General features: G+C 37.4%; 1 protein-coding gene across 3 annotated transcripts in view; it reads left to right on the top strand.

The window, feature by feature from the left end:
• Positions 1–13,316, top strand: part of LOC139145203 (lissencephaly-1 homolog) — a 52,627-nt gene extending 39,311 nt beyond the window's left edge. For all 3 annotated transcript variants that reach the window (XM_070716202.1, XM_070716201.1, XM_070716203.1), the window contains 3 exons: positions 2,190–2,288; positions 6,011–6,167; positions 6,653–13,316. In XM_070716202.1, the coding sequence (XP_070572303.1) occupies positions 2,190–2,288; positions 6,011–6,167; positions 6,653–6,726 (330 nt within the window). In that variant the 3' untranslated portion in view covers positions 6,727–13,316. The remainder of the gene's footprint in view (positions 1–2,189; positions 2,289–6,010; positions 6,168–6,652) is intronic.
• The last annotated feature ends 8,272 nt before the right edge of the window (positions 13,317–21,588 follow it).

Below are 21,588 nucleotides of genomic sequence, written 5' to 3'. Positions count from 1 at the left end.
TGTCAGACTTCTGTCAGGAATTGTATGTAAGATTTCAAACAGCAGTAAGGTAAACCCCTGTCTCTCACAGGACATCACCTAAGCAATATTCCTCATGGTTGTGGTACTCTACCAAGGACGTTAATATAAAACAACAATAAAATCAACATTATGTATATAGCTAGCAATTTCTGTGACTGTTTCAATAACCATGCATTGTGAATTCAAATATGGGTATTTGTGAATGGATGCAGTCTTTTGTAGAGGACATTTGTAGAGTAGAGGGCGCTGTTCCCAGCGAGCGGCAGCCAGATTCACTACATTCATGCCATCTTTTCAGCTCAGCAATGAAATAATTTCTCAATAATAGACAACAAACATTGACAGAAATTTCAACGATACACTTCAGTGCAAAAAATGAAGTTGCTGTTCAAATGATGATATGTCTTTGATTGCCTGGCTGTATAGATCATTGCCTAGTCAGAGAAAACAAGATATCAATATTCACCACAGAAGGCATCCATGCCTGGCATGTGTTAAAAACACTGGTATTTTGTTGTCAGATAGCTAATAACAAAAACACATTAGAAGGGCTGGTTGCGGTGTTATAGCAAGATAAAGATTATATGCAGATTATGTGGGTCGGCAGTCACGCAGTCGTAATACTTAATGAAGTATGTTATGCGATCATTCAACTATTTCAATCTAATTTTATTGACAATGGGAAAGTATCAATGTAGGCCAATACCTTTGAGAAAAATATGTGAAAAGTTAATCATGAAAAATTTATGAATTTTAAAAGGCCACGCTTTAAACATCTTAAGGAACCAGTGTAATTTAGCAACATTCATTGTTATCATAGTGATTACTGTACCGTACTGTTGTACATTGCTTTAGATGAATATTCTACAGGAGACATTCTTACACATTATGACAAGGATTCAATCATACAGCTACTTTAGAAACTATTGTAAATTTCAACTGAGAATGTAGCGTTTAGCATGGATTGCTTTCACAAGACCTGTATAACCTTGAATTGTGTTCTCTAGCAGCACTAACTTTTCTGGTTCTAAATTGCTGTACTTACCAACATTAACAGTTGTAAAATGTCCCTATAGTAATCAGAGTTGAGATTTAGCAGCCGTATCCTTGGACAGAAATGTCAGCTGAAAGTGGAAGGATAACACGTGAATTTGTGTGTAATTGTCTTGATTATGGAATTACAGCAATTGCAGGCAAAAACCTCATGTTATCTCAATCTAATTGTTCACAGCAAGGAACAGCATGGAATGAACCTACAATATTTGTGTGCAATATGTGTCTGTCAACAAACCTTGCAGAAGTCATTGCATAGGCATCAGTCTGTACTTCCAAACATGACCAATTATATGTTAAACAATACCAGCCTATGAAAAAATCACACATGAAAAGCTGAATAAAATGATGTTGAAATGTTCAACACAACAATTTTACATGTGAATGGCAAAGTCACATTGTATCCCTCCACTTAGTAGAGTTACATCATAGTATAGTCGGCTATAGTACCATTGGAAGTATCGAGTGTGGGCTGTAGGTAGTACAGTTTGAAATTTGGAGTGTTAACACTGGGTGCTTGTTACTGTTAAGATTTTCCCACCTTTTCTCCCATGCTGTCCCCTGTTTTCACTTTCCTTCTCCACCTGTAGAAGTGCTGTTGTAGCACAGATGGTACGTGTCCATCCTCCTTTCTTGACTGTTTTCCACCTCATGGAATATCTAACTTCATCATACTTCATCTTCTGTTTTCTTACAGTGCCTTTAGTTCGTGATACACTTCTCATACTGCTGTCCTTCTTCCATCAGTCATTTCTAGACAGTACATTCCAACCTGTACTACACATATCACATCAAGTTTACTCTCATGTTTCAAGGGAATTTCAGTGTGCTTCTAAGTGACATGTCAAAAAAGACTTTGTATTTGTCTGTCAGACATTGACAAAAAGTTTGTTTCTGATACAATCCTCAAACACCACTAGGCCTGAACTAGTGAGCCATTTCTGCATGTCATGATATGACACACGCATAACATTTTATTATTGTTGTCAAAAAAAGAGAAGAAATATTTTCTCTCAAGCATTGCACACTGAAATATCCATTTCAAACGTGAATATACCAGCATGCAAGCTTCCTAATCCTGTATGTAGTGAACACATCCATGTCTCTGATTTCAGTCAAAGAAATCCCGTAACAGCCCATTCTTGATATCAGGATCCCGTGACAAGACCATTAAGTTGTGGGACATCAGTGCTGGGGTCTGCGTAATGTCACTGGTAAGTATGCTCTGTTCTTCTTACCATTTTAGTACAACAGGGAAATTTTAAAATACAGGCTTTCTTGGTCTAAATTAAATTTATGTTGATTCCCATGGGACAGGGACAGATTGTAAAGCATGTACATACAGAACAGTGACTATTTTTCTTGCCCCAATACATCATTCAGTTTATATAAGCACAGGCCAAAAGGGATTTCAGTCGCTTTATTAGGGGCCCAAGCCAACCGGCTGGGCCCCTATTGGTTTTATAGGAGTTCAACTTTCTTCTTCTTCTTCTTCTTCTACTTCTTCTTCTTCTTCCGCTCTTTTTTTGTCGACCTAGAACTCAAACACTGCTTACCGCAAACTTCTGAAACTTGCAGGGCTAATAGGTACCTATGAGATCTCGTGCACCTGGGTATACAAATTTCGATTGGTCACGTGACCTGGCGGCCATATTGGATTTTCGAAAAATACCGATTTAATTTTAAAAATCTTCTTCTCCAGAACCAACGTACAGATTTAGCTGAAATTTTACTCATGTCATCCTTAGAGTGATCTCTTTCAAGTTTGCGAAAGACGTTTGGATCGGTCACGTGATTTGGCCGCCATCTTGGATTTTACGAAAATCGCAATTTAATCATTAAAAATCTTCTTCTCCAGAACAAACACACCGATTTAACTGAAATTTTACTCATGTCATCCTTAGAGTGATCTCTTTCAAGTTTGCGAAAGACATTTAGATCGGTCACGTGATTTGGCCGCCATCTTGGATTTTACGAAAATCGCAATTTAATCATTAAAAATCTTCTTCTCCAGAACCAACACACCGATTAAACTGAAATTTTACTCATGTCATCCTTATAGTGATCTCTTTCAAGTTTGCGAAAGACGTTTGGATCGGTCACGTGATTTGGCTGCCATCTTGGATTTTACGAAAATCGCAATTTAATCATTAAAAATCTTCTTCTCCAGAACCAAAACACCGATTTAACTGAAATTTTGCTCATGTCGTCCTTAGAGTGATCTCTTTCAAGTTTGCGAAAGACGTTTGGATCGGTCACGTGATTTGGCCGCCATCTTGGATTTTACGAAAATTGCAATTTAATCATTAAAAATCTTCTTCTCCAGAACAAACACACAGATTTAACTGAAATTTTACTCATGTCATCCTTAGAGTGATCTGTTTCAAGTTTGCGAAAGACATTTGGATTGGTCACATGATTTGGCCGCCATCTTGGATTTTACGAAAATCGCAATTTAATCATTAAAATCTTCTTCTCCAGAACAAACACACTGATTTAACTGAAATTTTACTCATGTCATCCTTAGAGTGATCTCTTTTAATTTTGCGAAAGACATTTGGATCGGTCACATGATTTGGCCGCCACATTGGATTTTCGAAAAATCGCAATTTAATCATTCAAAAACTTCTTCTCAAGAACTAACACCAAAATCTTTTCGCAAACTTTATAGGCCACACTACTAGATGCTATATAATAAATTTCAAGGAAATTAACCAGGCAGTTTTTGAGAAGAAAATTTTTAAAGTATTATTTTTCTGATTTTTCAATGACCTTTGACCTCCCCTATACCTCTGCAGCTAAGCTATACAAATGGCTTATTCTGGCCTATGTAAGAGTCATATCTAATTCTGGGCAATCTAATAGAGCAAGAGGTCAGATTTTTGGTATATAGGGATAACTACGAAAAACAATTTTTTTAACAAAATGTCACATGACTTCGATGACATTTGACCTCAAATATACATATACGTCCATAACTTTGGAACCACAAGTGCTACATCCTTCATATTTGGTAGGATGGGAGACCTCATGGTGCCATATCCGGTACCTCATTAAATATGCACATATCTAATTTTGGGCAAGCCAATAGAGCTAGAGGTCCGATTTTTGGTATATAGGCATAACTTAGCAATACAATTTTTTTGACAAATTGTCATGTGACCTCAATGACCTTTGACCTTAAATATACGTATATGTTCATAACTAAGTAACCACAAGTGCTACAGCCTTCATATTTGGTATGATGGGAGACCTTATGACACCACATCCTGTACCTCATTAATTATGCGCATATCTAATTCTGAGCCAGCCAATAGAGCTAGAGGTCTTATTTTTGGTATATAGGGATAACTTAGCAATACAATTTTTTTGACAAAATATCACGTGACCTCGATGACCTTTGACCTTGAATATACGTATATGTCCATAACTCAGTAACCACAAGTGCTACAGCCTTCATATTTGGTATGATGGGAGACCTTATGACACCACATCCTGTACCTCATTAATTATGCGCATATCTAATTCTGAGCCAGCCAATAGAGCTAGAGGTCTGATTTTTGGTATATAGGGATAACTTAGCAATACAATTTTTTTGACATAATGTCACGTGACCTCGATGACCTTTTTGACCTTGAATGTACGTATATGTCCATAACTCAGTAACCACAAGTGCTACAGCCTTCATATTTGGTATGATGGGAGACCTTATGACACCACATCCTGTACCTCATTAATTATGCGCATATCTAATTCTGAGCCAGCCAATAGAGCTAGAGGTCTGATTTTTGGTATATAGGGATAACTTAGCAATACAATTTTTTTGACAAAATATCACGTGACCTCGATGACCTTTTTGACCTTGAATATACGTATATGTCCATAACTCAGTAACCACAAGTGCTACACCCTTCATATTTGGTATGATGGAAGACCTTATGACACCACATCCTGTACCTCATTAATTATGCGCATATCTAATTCTGAACCAGCCAATAGAGCTAGAGGTCTGATTTTTGGTATATAGGGATAACTAAGCTTTACAATTTTTTTGACAAAATGTCGTGTGACCTCGATGACCTTTGACCTTGAATATGAGTATATGTCCATAACTCAGTAACCACAAGTGCTACATCCTTCATATTTCGCCGCCATATTGGATTTTACGTAAAACATGCAATTCCCACTGACACGTACAGTAACTATGAGATGATGTTCAAAATCATACTTTTCCAAGATCGAATTTCGTACATAATATCATTAGTGCAAGATCTTTCAACCATGTTATCCGCTTGGGCCCGCAAACGCTGCTTGCAGTCGCTTTATTTCATTGTGTAGTTATACAAGACAAATGGCATTGATATTTGCTTTTATGTAATCTGCACATCTTGAAGACTGGATATCAGGGATTTTCACTCGGGTGTTGCTATTTATTTGTACATGCTCCAAAATGCTGCAGACAAGTAACACTGACCAAGTGGCTGTAGTGACAGGATTAGAGTATGGTATCCTGTTCCTGCTTTGAGGTTTTTGCCCAATATCACCTGTTTCTGTGTCGAATCAGCATGAGTGTCTTTTGTGCTGCGTCAGACATGAGATAAAGTCAAGTGTCTGACACAGCACAAATGACACGAATTATTCCCTCATTGAGCTACCAGAAATATGTCGGCAACATCACATCGTAGAGTTACAGTGGCAGCCATTTTGTTTGTTTACTTTGTTTACATTCAAATTGCAAATGTAGTTTGGAAACACTCCAAGACTGATGACGTTTACCATAAATATCACGGGTGACATTTTACAGTAACATCACCGTGATGGAGTGATATGGGCATGGGTATATGATACAGACATTATACATGTCAGGACAACAAAGTCACTCTGCTACATATATGGTTCAAGATGCAGTTCTTCCTTTTCTCCTTGCGTTGACTAGGTGGGACATGACAACTGGGTGCGTGGAGTAGTGTTCCACCCTGCTGGCAAGTATATTATTAGTGCAGCTGACGACAAGACTCTGCGAATTTGGGACTACAAGAACAAGCGATGCATGAAGACGCTGGATGCACACCAGCATTTTGTCACCTCTGTTGGTAAGTTACCCTCCATTTCAATGCGTACTGTTTGTTATTTGGGCTAGCAAAGTCACTCCCACAGCCACAATTCGTACCTTTAGGTATAAGTGTCAGTGTTTGATGTGATATGCATATGGTCAATAAGCAAAAAGTCACATACTCTGAAAGTAATAGACCATCTCCCTGTGGAAACATTTAGTAACAGACGTATACTGATTGCAGTAGAGGATGCATTTCTAGCTTTTTAATTCCCATTTGTGGAGTTCTCATCTCCATCACCTAATTCACCTATCTGCCATGTCCTCTCCCATTTCAAGAAACAGATGGTCAGTGAAATTTCTGGAATTATTCAGCTGAATGAAGTGACAACAACGAGGCACCACTATTTCACTGTTTCATTAATACCCATTCTATTGAAGAAACTTTAGAAAACTGGATAGGTTCATGGAACTCGCTCTTTTTCCCAGATTTGACTCTTGAATTTCATGTCGATATCTCTCCAGATTTCCACAAGTCCAGTCCATTTGTTATCACGGGCAGCGTTGACTTGACTGTCAAAATTTGGGAATGCCGTTGATACAGGCACATCACAACTCATAACTCTTGTGAGAGAGAAAGAGAGAGATGGGAAGAGAGGGAGAGACCTTCCACCTAGAAGAAGAAATGGAATTTGGACCACTCAATTTTGGATGTGAATTCCCCCAACACACAAGGTCTCTTACATATGGCATATCTGTTACACCAAAATTAAATATTCTAAATTTCAAGACATTGCTACTCTAGTCATTGTTTTATATGTGTATATGCCTGTCTTGGTGGAACAGTAAAAATTAATATTGAATTACATAAAAAGAAATATATGGTTACAGACAAGAAGACTTTTTTGCCATGTTTTGTATGTAGTTGAGTGTTGTCTGCAGAAGAGGTTAGATACAACAGGGACGATGAGCCGGGAAAGATTTGTTAGCCAGTATCAATTTGTTCTTTTCCATCACTTTCCACTCTCCACAGGTTATATTTCCAGCTCGATACATTTATTAACGATAGGGCGGTGACAGTTCCAGCTGAGAATTTTCCTTCCAAGAGAAGTGTTTTGTTGACTTGGTTGAAAACACAACTACCTCCCACTTTTTTTTCTGTTTATACATTCAAAATAAAATGTTTAGTTTTAGGTTTAGGTGATCCTACATACATCCTTCTGCAAAAGAACATTGTCAAATCAAGCATGAGAAAAGGAGAACAACCGTCACAACTTTGTGACCATGAACTTGCCTGCTGGTCAAAGTTACTGGCCTCTATCAAGATAAAACTTTTTGAATACAGTACTTACATTAACTCATCTCAAAGCAAGTAGCATGTAGGTGTAGTGGGACAATTATAATTCTGAGGAAGAAAAATGATAAGGAAAATAAAAAAATAGAAATGACTCTGTGGAAGTCTTTTCAGAATTTTGTAATGTTCCACTGTAGTGTCAGTAGTATGTTGAACAGGCAGTAATTGACTTCATGGCAGATCATGGAAGTGAAGTAGACATAAATTTTTTGCTTGTCACCAAACTCATAGTAACCATTGAATTTTTCCTTTCATAGTTGACTCGCCTGAAGGTTATTGGACCCCCGGTCTTACACATGGTAGTAATCTGCTTCACTTAGGGTGCCTGTCCTAATATGTAAATTAAAACATACACCCTAGGTTTGTGTGAATTCTAATATGGCTTATTCTGCAGTCTTGCCTCTCTGTCGCAGAATGATCGGTGCTCTCAAAAAACATGAAACCATTGCTGTAATTTTTCCTTACCAAGTTTGAAGGCAACTATGCTCAACATGCTTTGTTTTCTGAACTGCGTCATTTTCAGATAAACCATTTTGATTTCAAGAGTGTCAGCTTTCTAATTAGCATTGCAGAGTTTTCAAAGCTGATGACCCACTCAGATTTATTTTGTTACATTTATGCGTGGGAGGAAACTCAAGGCAAACTTTAAAATGGAAGGACTACTTTGCCTACACTGCCAATGAGAAGTTTGAATATTGCCCTAAAAATACACAAAGACAAAAAAAAAGTTATTGGTAGAGGCTAAGTATTTCCTTGTCAGAAACCATCATCCACTCATTCCACAGCTCTCAGAAATAAACAGATCTTCAGCAATTTAGAATTAACAATGATATTATCGGTCACTCCCGTGATTGTGGTCTAGTCTCTTCTTGCAGATCTCTATATCAGTACAAATGGCCAAATTGGTTAAGTATATATTTTGGCCCGTGTTGTGCAAAGCAAATTTGAATTCACAGAGCGTATTTATTGTTTTATTTTCCAAGTTTGGTGACACCACCGAACATGCTTAGGAGAAATATAAATGACTGGAAAAACTAGATTTGACAAAGTTAGTGGAAAGTTTTAGTATCATAATATGTTGTACAATACATCCGTAAAGTTCTTGTACAGCAGGTCTCAGATAAATATTGTAGAATTTTAATGGCTGTGAAGAAAGTAGGAAGACCTTTGATTGGTCCGTGAAGGTTTTCTCACCCAATTGGATCAGACCTTGCAGAATGTTATTTTAAATGTTTTAGGCCCCCACATGTGCACAGTAAGTAGTAGATTCTCAGTATAAGAATTACATAACTATTGTATAGGTGCTTTTTTTCCCTGAATGTGTAAAATAGTCCAAATATAAAGGCTTGTGAAATTTTCAAAACAGCAAAGCATGATGTTCATTTAAATTAAAGGCATTCTATTTTTCTGGTAGGTTTTACAGGAAGTTTAGTTTAAAAAGTAGTCTACACAAAACGGTATTACGATGTTACACAAGGTGAATTTGTGGAAAAAGTTATCTGTGCTTGGTCACTATTACTCTACGTCTCTTTATCCTTTCCATATTTCAATGATAATTACTGATAGTACATGCTGTGCTGTTTCTGTGAATTGTGAGTCTCTCAAGGCCAATGTCTTGTTTCTGTAGATTTTGAAAAACAAAAAAGTCAAAAAAAAAAGAAACAAATTTTGTGCCATCAACTCAATAGATTTCCTCCACCAGATGGTTGTCACTGTCAACTCGCATCCTTTAAAAAGTTAACTGATGATAATTGGGTGCAGGAAACTATATTGTCCCCACCACAAAAGGGGATTCAGACTTGTACTTTTGTTCATTGTGTACATTTGAAACCCTTTCACTCCTTGTTGATTATATATTGGTCCAACCATGCTGTTGCAAATATCGGGGTTGAACCAAATTATGGTTGTGAAAGGGTTGATGGTTCCAAAATTAAGTAACAGCACAGCAGGCAAAAAAAAAAATCCCTTTGAGATTAGAAATTGGTGTTGCTGTAGTGTCTTGAAGAAGTCTTTACAACTGAGTGAGTGTGTGAAGTAACTATGCGTTATCTTTTTTTGAAACCTTTCCATACCTCTTTTGCTGTACAATAGACTTGCCCTTTCATTACAAAACAGGGGACAAGTCTATTCAACAGTAAAGAAAGGTAGGAAAGGCTGATGTCACACATGCTTCCAACTCTGTCACCTTGTACAGTTATCATTCTATTTCTCTTGTGTTGTTTCCAAACCGATCAAGTACACATAACAGGTAAAGCTGGTACGGAAATGCAAGATAAGTTTCAGCTGACTTTATTGATTCAGAGTATTATTTTCTGTCTATTTTGCCATTTGTATATTTTTCATTTCAAGTTTTATAATGAAAATTTTGCTTCATGTAACTTTTTGAAGAGAAGAGCTCTTACCTAGAAATTTCTTCTGAGCCACCTGGGCACTGAAGAATGTTTTTTTTTGTTCAGTTTAAACAAACATTTCCAAGTGTTATCCTTCTGAAGTAGTTCCTGCCAGCCAGTATCAGTACAGACATGTATGCTGTGAGAATGCCATTCAACTGCCTGACATCTTTGCGCCATCTGAGAAGGAAAAACATGCCATACCAGTATACAGCAAATTAAAATGGGACAACAGGCTTTAAATTGAGAAATTTATTTTTGAAAGTTTGGTTTGAAAGTTACAATTGCATGTGAAATGCAAAGTTTATGAATCATTCCAACTCACGTACAGGTTACCTGTACAATGTTTGTACCCATATTTTAGGTTATCAGATTGTGTAGTACTGGCACAGCATGGTGTTCAATTATGCAGTGTCTTCTCATAGATGTGACCCAGGGCAAGATTACAGCATTTCTGTGGGTGCAGCTTTTCTGTGGAACAGACACACCCTGCCAGGATGGTCCATTTTTTTCTCCACTGCAACATGCCAGCATTGAAGTCAGGAGTTGATTGTCACAGCATCCATGCTCTGCAATGAAACTTGGCTGCTTCCCCTACCCCTGTTAGCAGATTTATGTATTTACTGTGACTGTCATAGTGTCATTGCTGTGGATACCAAGTAATTAAATTAAAAAGTGACCTAATTGATGTAAATATCCGAGGTGATCAGTTAGCCCTGTCTCATGTCTGTGCCTCCTATGTAGATGGCAGTTCTGATACCATTAAATGTCTTGCAAACAATATTTATATTGTGTAGAAGAAGGAGATTTTTGTCAGAAATCTGTTCTAGAAATTTCATCTGCATACTTTTCCCCATGGCTGAGTTCATGTACTCTGTGTCTGAAGAAAATGTTTTCCCACATCAGTATTTCCACACATCAGCAATCAGATTAAAGCTTATATTCATCTCGAAAGCCAGATCACCTCTTCTCACCCCTGCAGAATTGGTATGATATGAAAAGACAGCCCCAGCCATCTTTATTATAATGCTTATTTACAGGTCATCATATTCACACCTTGCTCAGTTAGAAAAACTTGAGAGGCTACACCCAAGAAGTGAGTTAACTTGTGTTTGGAAATTTGAATGTCAGTCTGTATGCACATACCCACAGTCGGCCAGATTGGATTTCTCATTCATCTTTCTGCCATCATTTCCACTCAAACATCTTTCAGAACATCCCCTCTAATCCAGTTCCAACTCTCATCACCCTGGCCTAATGGTAATCCTCAAGACCTGATGATTTTATTTTGGTAACAAAGGCTATTTAACCCTTTCACCACCATGGTTTGTCCCAAATCCGTTGTTTTCTATGGTAAAGTTGGACCTGTACACAGGGAACGGTTGAAAGGGTTAATGGAAGGACTCTAAACCCTGAACCTTTTGAGGCTTTCACATGCTATGACAAAGATCTCCTTTCAGCTTACCCCAAACAATCTTGCCATGATTTACTGATTTCTTTCATCTATATTTCTTCTTTTTGTTTCAATGTACTGGGGCACAGCCACGAGAACATGGCAAACTACATGATTGATTTTTTTCTTTAAGTTTGCAAAACAGCAGTTATAATTTACAAATGTACAGCATCCCTTTCCTAGACATTTTAGTATTTACGTTGAAAGACCAATGACACCCACCTTATGAGAGCGCTGCAAAGATTCAGACATGGTCCAGCAGGGCTGAAGTTTTAAACACCCTTGTGGAAAGTAATGTCAGATACAATTTCAGGGAGAATTTTTTTTAGTACTATTTTTTATCGTGTCAAAGGTCAGCACTCGGTTGAAATGAAACAATGAAGGAAACAAGTCATTTTCACAGTATACCCCATAATTCATTGCAAATTGTGCCCGTTCCATCTGTGAGGATAGACTACGGTAGTTAGCATTTCCACGATTAATAAACCATGCATAACAGCTGTATTCATAATCATTTCTTGAAGACTGAAGTAAAATTTTTAGGGAAGCTACAACAAACTGTGTCAGGACTGCAATTGATTTGTCATCCTGGAGCATTCCAAACAGAGGTACAGGGCTCGGTATGAGAAGTTGTTGAATTATCATGAAAAACAATATGTCAAAATAGTGCACATTTTGTGCAAAAGAGTGACCCTTCTCGAAACAGTGATTTCATATAGAATATATTCACAACTCTAGCGTTGAAGTCCACTTCAAAAGGTTAAAGAAGGATATCTTGTTGAATTCCATGGCAAACAATGGCTATTTTACTGACCTCTCCGTGACCTTACATCCTGGTATTTGTGGTGGGTATGAATCTATCAGTTAAACACCCTCACCCACAGATGCTGAATTGTGTGCTTTAACACCCCTGTGTATTATTTTCAAACAAACAAAATTGCATTTCCCGAGCAGCAAAATGGTGAACTGAGAATATAACATACAGCCAGTAATTTTAGGATGTGAGAATAGTCATGGAGGGGAAGGGTCATGGACATGGTGAATTGGTTTGCCGTGTTCTCTCATGGCTTTAACCCTCTAACCACCATAGTCTGGCCCCAAACTAGTGTTGTCACTGGTGAGTGTGGTCCTGTTCACAGGGAATTAGGATGAGCAGGTTTCAAGTTTGTCACCAAACGCCTTCCAAGCTTTGAATGGTGTACCAAAGCATGTTTAAAAAACAGTGTAGTTTGTAAAATGCAGCTTACTTTTCAGAACAGAGAGCATGATATTGTCACACAGCTTGATCGGATACAGCATGGGTCAGTTCTCAGATTCAAAAGGTATCCATCCCTTCGATTACCAAGATATCCAAATCTAGCGGTAATACCTTGCTAAGCCCAAGGTACCTCAAGTGTGTAGCTTCAAAAGAACAGTATCGGTACATGTAGCCAAGAAAAAAGGGCAAAACAAAACTCAGCAGCACTCGCCCTCCCATTCACCAACAGCCTCAATGTCCAGCATGTTTAATTCCACTGTGTTTTTCCTTGACTCATCCCAATCACAATTTTCCAGCAAAATGTATTCACAGGGTTAACATGGAGTTTACTCCCTGAAATTGGTGGGATTAGTTTTTTTTTTACTACCAAAGAATTCACCACTTTCGATAACATCATTAGTAATATTGTCGTATTTGTATAATATTATTAATATTGTTCTCGTTTTCATGAAAGAATCCATGTTTTCAGAGCCATGTCAGTAGTTCTGCATACGACTTTCTACGAGATGTATATTATGTATAATTTTTTTTCCTGTTTTTGCTTTCTGAGAGTGTATTTTCCTGTAAGTTCAAATCTTACGTCTGAAATTTATTGAATGATGATAATGAAGAAGTAAAAATGCCACAAATTTATCCGATTCAATGTTTTTGATGCAGTGTAACGTGTAACTATTATGAATGTAGTCTTGTCTAGCCGCTAGCAAAGTCAATATTAAAACATAAATGGGACATTCTGTGTGACCTCTGATGTCAGTTTTTATAGCTCCATAGGGCATAGTTTTGTGAAGCTGTTTAAGGTAGAATGCGCCTCGGGGACAGATATTCCGACTCTTAAACTTTTTCAATTTTTTTCTGATTTACCCCTTGTGGGGGTTCATTTTAAAGCTCTTGGTGTAAGAAAACTTCACTGGCTTAATTTTTTGAAAATCGAAAATGTTTTTTTTTTCTCCATAGAGTTAACACACAGGGATGGTGGCCATTTTGATTTTCAAATATTGGTAAATCTTGAGTAATTTGTTTCTCTAGATCCAAAGTTTGCATGGTGACGCCAGATTTTTATTCTTGATTTTGAAAGAGAATGATTGAAATATTTTTTTAGGAAAGTTAGAGCAAAGTTTAAGGCTTTCACTCTCGAGGCGCATATTACTTTAAGTGTTCTGGTTTGTGGTGCACATTGAAATGAACTGGTACCAACTGAAAATTATAAACATTTCACAAGTTGAGACTGAAAATTCGCGTATATATATCTTCAGAACTCTATTGACTTAAAAGAAGCCTTCGGTGAAGATCTTTTTCTTACATTGCCTCAAAAAGTTGGAACGACCTTTCCTTCCCTTCAGACTCTGCCACCTTGAATCACAAGCATCCTCTCGCCAGGTGCTAGGCGCTTAAAAACACACCTTTTCGACCAGTAGACTATGACTTGACTATGACTTTTCTTCTATAGACTTATGGGACACCTAGCTAGAGCTCCCTTTAATGATAAGACTCTCGATAAATTCTCACCATCATTAGCATTTTTAGCTCATATTTGGTAGGTCTATAAATACCAAAAAGAGCTTATATGGTGAGTCGGTGGCGTCTGTACGGATGTATGTCCGTCCGATGTAAAAGCTCCCAAATCGCCTCACCTATCATCTTAGTATTTGGTGTACAGGTAGACCCAAGGTTTGAGATGTGACGTTGTTCAAATGAACATGTCAGTGTAAAAAATATTCAAATGAGGTAAGAAAAAAGGGAAATCCTGCAAATGTGCGGGAGTGGGGGTATTAACTGAAACAGCCTACACATCTGAGTCAGAGCTTCTATGATCTTTAACCTATTTGTATGCATTGTACTTATTATGTGTGGGAGTGGTGGCAGTGACTGAAACAGTCTACTCCACTGACCTTGAGTCATTTCTTGTCATTGTTCATGAACTGATACAGACCTGCTGAAACCATGAAGGACTGTTGAAACATTCCTCTGCTAAGCCTGTTCCTAAAGTTGACCTCCAGTACCTAAAGTTTCAGACCTTATTTACTTTTGTCATTCTTGTTTTTCTGGTTTAAATATTTCTTGATGGACCAATTTAAACCAGATATGAGCACACTGTCCTTGACGGTATTTTTACAATCTATTTTGAATCTTTTTAAACACCTGTTCTCTGCCCGACATTCAAGACATCTCTGAAAAGTATCACAGACGGTTCAAATATCGTTCAGTTTTTGTGATACTCTGTGTCATTTTTACATTTCATAAAAAAAACATTAATAGCCATCAATCATGACATTTCAATTCACAAAAGTAAATTGAATGTACGTATCCGTGGGAGATACCTTGAACTGCTTGTTCTTTGAATATCGGCTCTGCTCGCAACTGAATTCAATCTAGCAAATGTAAACTACATAATCGCTTTGAATATGGAGGATTAGTATCTAAGTCTGTACTTTATATATATTGCTGTGTAATGTATTGTTGTACGGTCATGGTTAACACAATTTGAACTAATTTGGGATAATTGAATCTTTATATTTTTCAAATTTCTCAAAAGTGTTAGGTGCCCTATGGCTGAATGGTGCAATATTACAAATTACTCATAAAAACAAGAGTATAAGTAAAAGCAGATTAGCTTACATTTGCAGATTAAACCGACATTACTTCACCATCCAATTATCCCAAATTAGTTCCAATCGTACTGGTTGTAAAATATGTATTTGGGTATGGCATATGTATTTCTCGGTAACTTTCTAATTGTTTCACCTAATGAGCCCTGGAAAAGTCATCTTTAAATCAGCGACTTTGCCTTCAGCTGTGTGAATGGCGGTTGGGAGATGGTAGAGATGACCAGAAGGTAATAATATGCTGTACAGTTGAGAAACTTGACAGTACCTAGAAGCTGTCTCGACAGGAACAAGGTTCACACTGACCAAATTCTGACGGAAATATGGATTAAAACTGCGCCTGAAAGCAAAAGTCATGGACTGTTCATTCATTCATTCATTCATTCATTCATCCATCCATTCATTTATTCGTTCTTTCATTAATCCACCCGTCCATTCCGCAGATAGGTCAATTGTTCTGTCGTCTAGCCATGCATTCGTTCCATTACTCATTCGTATGTTCATTCCTTCATTTATTCTTCCCTTACTCATTTATTCATTTACTTATTCCCATCCACTTACTCATCCATTTGTTCATTCACTCATTTATTAACTCATTCATTTGTGGGGAACGTTGGTCTCATTCATGCCTGGTTCTCCTCAGAATCAATTTTTTTAAACATACAATTCAGGTTCGTTGTGCCCTGATCACTCAATTGTTCTTTAATGTAAAATTGTCCGCCATATTGGTCATATCTAAGGGTGTAGATACAATCATACAGTATAGAAACGCTTCGACTCAGTGTCTATAATACGATACTAGAAGCTATCGATAAGGGTGTGTGCTATTATCTATGTCTGAGTATCCGTCTATCTACAATAATAAATTAGGGACGTCAACTCGTGTTACCTTGGTGATTGGTGTGAATGCGCAATAGTTGCGTATGGCATCTTTCTGGAATGATAAACCGTATACAGTAGAGGTCGAAGACTCCCCTACTGCTTACGGATAAACATTGTTTAAATGACACGTCTGTGGCACAAATACCCAAAAAACGAGCTGTGACAATGTAACGGTGTTAAGAAATCGAAGAATTTTCCGATCCAAACATGCATGTTTGTTTGTTGTTTGATCTGTGGGGATTTCTCGTAAAATTTGTCCACTTTTTGGAACATCATTCTGATTAAAATGACTTGTAGAAGTGCCAGATGGTTACGTTTCGTCGTTTGCTGGCTGTTTCACAGCCTGACTGTTCTTCTTTGGGGCGAAAACGACAGTCACCAAGTCACCATGGCTGCATATAGAGTCATCTAAAACTTCTGATTTTAATCAGACAGGTAGCACCTACCACTGTCCTTGCAAATGACCAGTAATAGTGACCTTTGATGATGTTTTCAGTATTTTTATCTTGAAAACATGTGCATTTTAGCGTTCTTCTGCCCAATATATACCCAATAGCGAGTATCAGTCATCCAAATGCAATGGTTGTGTAAAACATTCAATTTTATTTAAACTATGAAATTTAGTAGTCGACAATGATATTACGGGACATTACGGGAATACTTCACATATTTCATTTCGTCGTGTGCCATACTGGACTTTGGCAACATTAAAACTTGACTTGCGATACGCACTGGCTGATATCGCACGCACTGCGTAACTCTGCACGACTGACTGTTTTTTTTCCTTAAAAATACCAGCATGTCGGTATTTAGAGATAATCGTCATTTAATAATGTTATCAAGAAATCCTATATAAATCAGATCAGATGCCCCTAGCCTGAGCGGATAAAGATAACATCATTTACTATTGAGTATAAGAGATGATATGACAGAACAATATTAAAGGTATACTGTCACCTATTCCAATCTTGCCACAGTTACCATGGAAAGAGAAAATCTAGCCAATCACGGATTTTAAGCGGGTGGCCGTTTTTCAAAAACAGCGCCCTCAGATGGGCATTTTGAATACCAAGGAACGCCCCTCTGGCCATATATGGGCATATTTAGATTACAGGTGACTATATACCTTTAATGTGGCCGTGGGTCAAAATCTAAAAAAATTAAATAAGTATACATTACTGACATTGAGACACAAATGCATCTAGTCGCCGGATGAACATCGAAGCAAGTAGATATTTTTGGCAAAAAGTGTTCGTCATACACTGTCTTGTTTGGAGGAAAGATCACGGTAAATAGAAGATTCAATGGTGTAAAGCTTGATTGTGCATGTATGACAGACATCGACGCCCTCTACTGAACAGACATCGCAACCTTAGACGTCGGAGATAACATTTAGGGTTTAGTTGCTTTTCATTGTGAATTCTGAAAGCTTGCACAAATTTATGGTCCATGAACTAAAAATGAGTTTTGTAGAGATATCCATACAGTTCTCTTTTTTACGCACACTATCTATAGTATCTATGACTTTATGAGCTTGTTCTACGTTTCCGTTTCAAATATTCGTCATTTGAATATAGTTCGGTGATTTTAGCCTGAAGTTAAGGCGTGGTAGCATTTGCGAGCCATACTTTTGAAACGTGTATGACGTATGTATATGTACATGTATGTATACGTATGATCATACCTTACACGAAGTTGCATTGAAAAGAGTTCGTACGCAGTATTTGCTTCACTATTACTGGAGAGGACTGGGTCGGAGGTACACATTGTTTCTCAAGAAAAAAATACACGAGGATTTGACGCATCAGGTGGGTAAAGCATTTTTTGTGTGGATACGCTGATCTGTGGAGCCATAGGGATGTGAAGACAGTCCAATAAAAGCATAATATTTTTGTTACTGTTGCTAGATGATTACACATAAGAAGATACTGCTGACACAAACCTCGAAATTCAAGAACTTGTGCCCAAACCTTACATTATTCTCCTCGTCCCAATGAGTCCAACAGTCAAATGCACACCGTTACGTATCAACCGATAAGGTCTCAAAACGGAATGTTTCCACAACTTTTGGCCACAAAAAAGCTCAAAGTGTCAAACATTTGGCACTTTTACTTCTGTCAAATATTTTTGATGCACATTTGAGCTTTCAGATAATAAACATTTTAATGTAATTCAAAAATACAGAACTCTTTTCCCGTCCATGGTGCCAAACAGCGCAACTCCAACAGGTGTAACCCTTTGAATGCTGTAATTTTTCCCACCAAAATTTGAGTACAACATTTTACTAGCTTTATGAATTTTTCTGTTATTTTTTAAATATTTTTGGACCAAATGGATATCACATTTCATTGGCTACAATTTTTTTATCAAAATTCTGGAAAAAATCTGAAAAAAATTGACTGGGGTACATTTTGTAGAAGCGACAAAAATTGACTTTGGCGCTCAAAGGGTTAAATGCCAAGTATCTACGTCGGTGTGATTATTTCTTTCTTTCACAAGATATCATCCAATTGTACGATATTTTAACCGTAGACCACAGCTGTCTTTCAAAATCTGTCAAAAAAGGCGTCACAGAATACAGATTTCACTTGAGGATATTAACCTCAATTCATGTTGGAGTCTAACAAAATTACTAACAAAAGAGTTGAAATTAATAGAATTTAGTTGGAAATTTTTGTCGCGGATTACTCCGTGAAATAAATTTGTCTAATTTTGGAACAAGAGAACGTCCATGGATTGTAAAGTTTGTAAGGAGATATATACCCTCGAATACAGATTTTTACGATGTCAAATTACTTAAGATGTTTTGAATAATATAGAATGTATCCTTAGTAAACTTTTGAAAACGCCAATGTATATAAAATACAAACACATTGTACTTTATTGTTGTATGAATAATTTTTCTCAAGATGATGAAAACTTAATTAATATTCTTTGACTGATCGGTAAATGGACTAGCCAGAAATTTTGGCAAATGGAGAAAAATATTTCAATTGGTGGTCTACTAAAAATATTTCAATTGGTGGGCTACTAAATATTGAGCTTACTTGCAGAACTAATTACAGATTTTACTCTGAAAGGTACAATTATCCAACGAAATTCATAGAGTCCTACAGTTGTAATTAACTTGCTAAACTGAACTCGATGTTAAATGCAAATGTTTGTTTTGAAGTATGTATTTTAATAAAAGATAAAAAAAGATATCATCCAATTTTCACTCCCACTGCTTCTAAAGGGAGGGAGTCTTCGGAAACGCGTATAAAGCTCGTACGAGACCCATGCGTAAACACTGTATATAAGGTACGTTTGCGATTGGGGAAGTTACAGTAATTATGTTTGCCATAATGTACATCCTACTAGATTAAATTGTTGCAGCTATGTTGACGTGATGCGTTAAGATGTGAAATACACATTGTTTGTAAACAAGAAAGTCACACAGGCGCAATTCCGACAACCTCCCTCTTTGAAGTGTGTCTATCTCGCAAGTCAATGTAAGCTGCTTGTCACTACTTGATATCCCAAAGTCACACTTTCTTCGGACTCACATGAAAGTGGGCAAATTCGCATTAGAACTGTCATTTCGAACCCTGCCCCAAATTTTACAAAAGTGATGCAAGGCACACATATTTCCCTCTTTATGCGTTTAACGATATAGAATGAAATGAGTTTTGCAAATAGAACCATGGAAATATTGTAAAAAATATACAGGTACGAGTACCTTGAATGACATATAACTGATTAATTACAAATACTGCGTAAATCACGGAGAAACCACCATATATGTTTACACACACTCGATAAAATCCTTCAAAACTTTTAACTTCAAATTAAAAATAATTGTGGCGAGGCATGTAATTAACATTTCTTATATACTGTATCTATGACAGATGGCTCAAGTGAAGGGTCGTTGGTTCTGTATTCTATTATTACTGCCTGGAGTGGTAGGATTTATATCCATCCCAGGTAAAAATACATTTGCTTCTTTTTTCCCAAGTAGTCGGTACGCGCTTAGACAGGATTTTAACTTTGGAGACTTTTGATCATACTGAAGGTATTTTAATTGAATAGACTGATTTGTTTTAGACATCAATATCACTGTCATCAACTCCCTCCCTCGGACCAAATCGTGATCTTGTCCTTGTTATTATGTTATTAATTTTATTAGGCCTATATGTGTCCTATGTGTAGAAATATTAGTAATAACAGAACAGATAGCCACAGGCGAAGAGTCGCTGCTGTGAATGGCTCTATTCTTTGATCGCGAAAATTCCTGTCAAATAATTTCAAAGAAGTGACACAGCATTGTTTTTAGCTAGTGGTACCTACTTACACTTTAAGTGTACTATAATGTTATCTATTTTGAACTCGCGTGGAGTCGTACGCGTGCTTTTAGGGAGCGTTCAGTTTTTACGGCCTGGGGGGGGGCGGCAAAATCTTGTCGCCGGTGTTCAAAAAAATATAGACCCCCCTGCATTTTTCGTGAAAAAAAGATGACCCCCCCTTTGTCAGATGAAAAAATTTGATGACCCCCCCCCCCCTCGCTGAAAAATAACCAAAATTCATATGTCAAATTTACCCGCATGGTTTGGATTTGAACTCCGGTACGCGGCACACTTTATTCGTGTAGCAATATTGTATAATGTATAAAGTAAACTTTATTGGAGTGGTTCCCAAAGGCAGCCCTCCGGTTAAGAGGGTCATGGGCCATTACATAAAGTCAACTTTATTCTAGTGGGCCGCCAAAGGCGTCTGCCCATTGAGAGGGTCATGGGTAATACATAATGTATATTTATTGTAGTGGGCCGCCGAAGGCGGCCCGCCGGTAAAGAAGGTCGATCATGGCCATTGAACTTTATTGTTGGTATTATGTTTTTGAAAATGTGGTGACCCCCCTTTCCTACCAGTGAAAAAGCGATGACCCCCCTTTGCGGATTCCAAAATTACGATGACCCCCCCCCTGGATTTTGCCGCCCCCCGGCCGTAAAAACTGAACGGTCCCTTACACAGGTACGACCGCAGCAGTCACCATCACCTCATCGAGCGGGCAAGAGTCTCCTAAACAGTGTATTCATCATGCCATGTGACTAAGCCTAATCCAATCTTGACAATCGAATGATACTGGAGTTACAATTATTACACATGCCTCAACCATATTTAGAGATTTTAATGCTCATCTCGATTTTGTTCAAACTTTCCTAAATGAAATTTCAACCAGTCTCTCACCAAGTCAACAAAAAATAAAGTGCCACCTTGCAAAGTTTGATAATAGAGAAACAAATTGCCGAACATTTACCGATATTTCAAATCCAAAATGACCACAATCCATGGATCAACTCTACAGGGAAACACAATTTTCGCTTTTCTAATAAAAACTAGAATTTTTCCTGCTCCTAGAGCTTTAAGTAAGCACCACAACTTGTAGATCAGAAGAGAATTGCAAAAATTTAAGAGTCCAAATATATGTTCTCAGCGTACATTCTATCTTAATGTAAACTACGATCCGAATCAACTACGTAAACCA

Source organism: Ptychodera flava, chromosome 12 (assembly GCF_041260155.1).
Source record: "Ptychodera flava strain L36383 chromosome 12, AS_Pfla_20210202, whole genome shotgun sequence".
NCBI classification, from domain to species: domain Eukaryota; kingdom Metazoa; phylum Hemichordata; class Enteropneusta; family Ptychoderidae; genus Ptychodera; species Ptychodera flava.
This window is presented reverse-complemented; position numbering and strand designations above follow the sequence as displayed.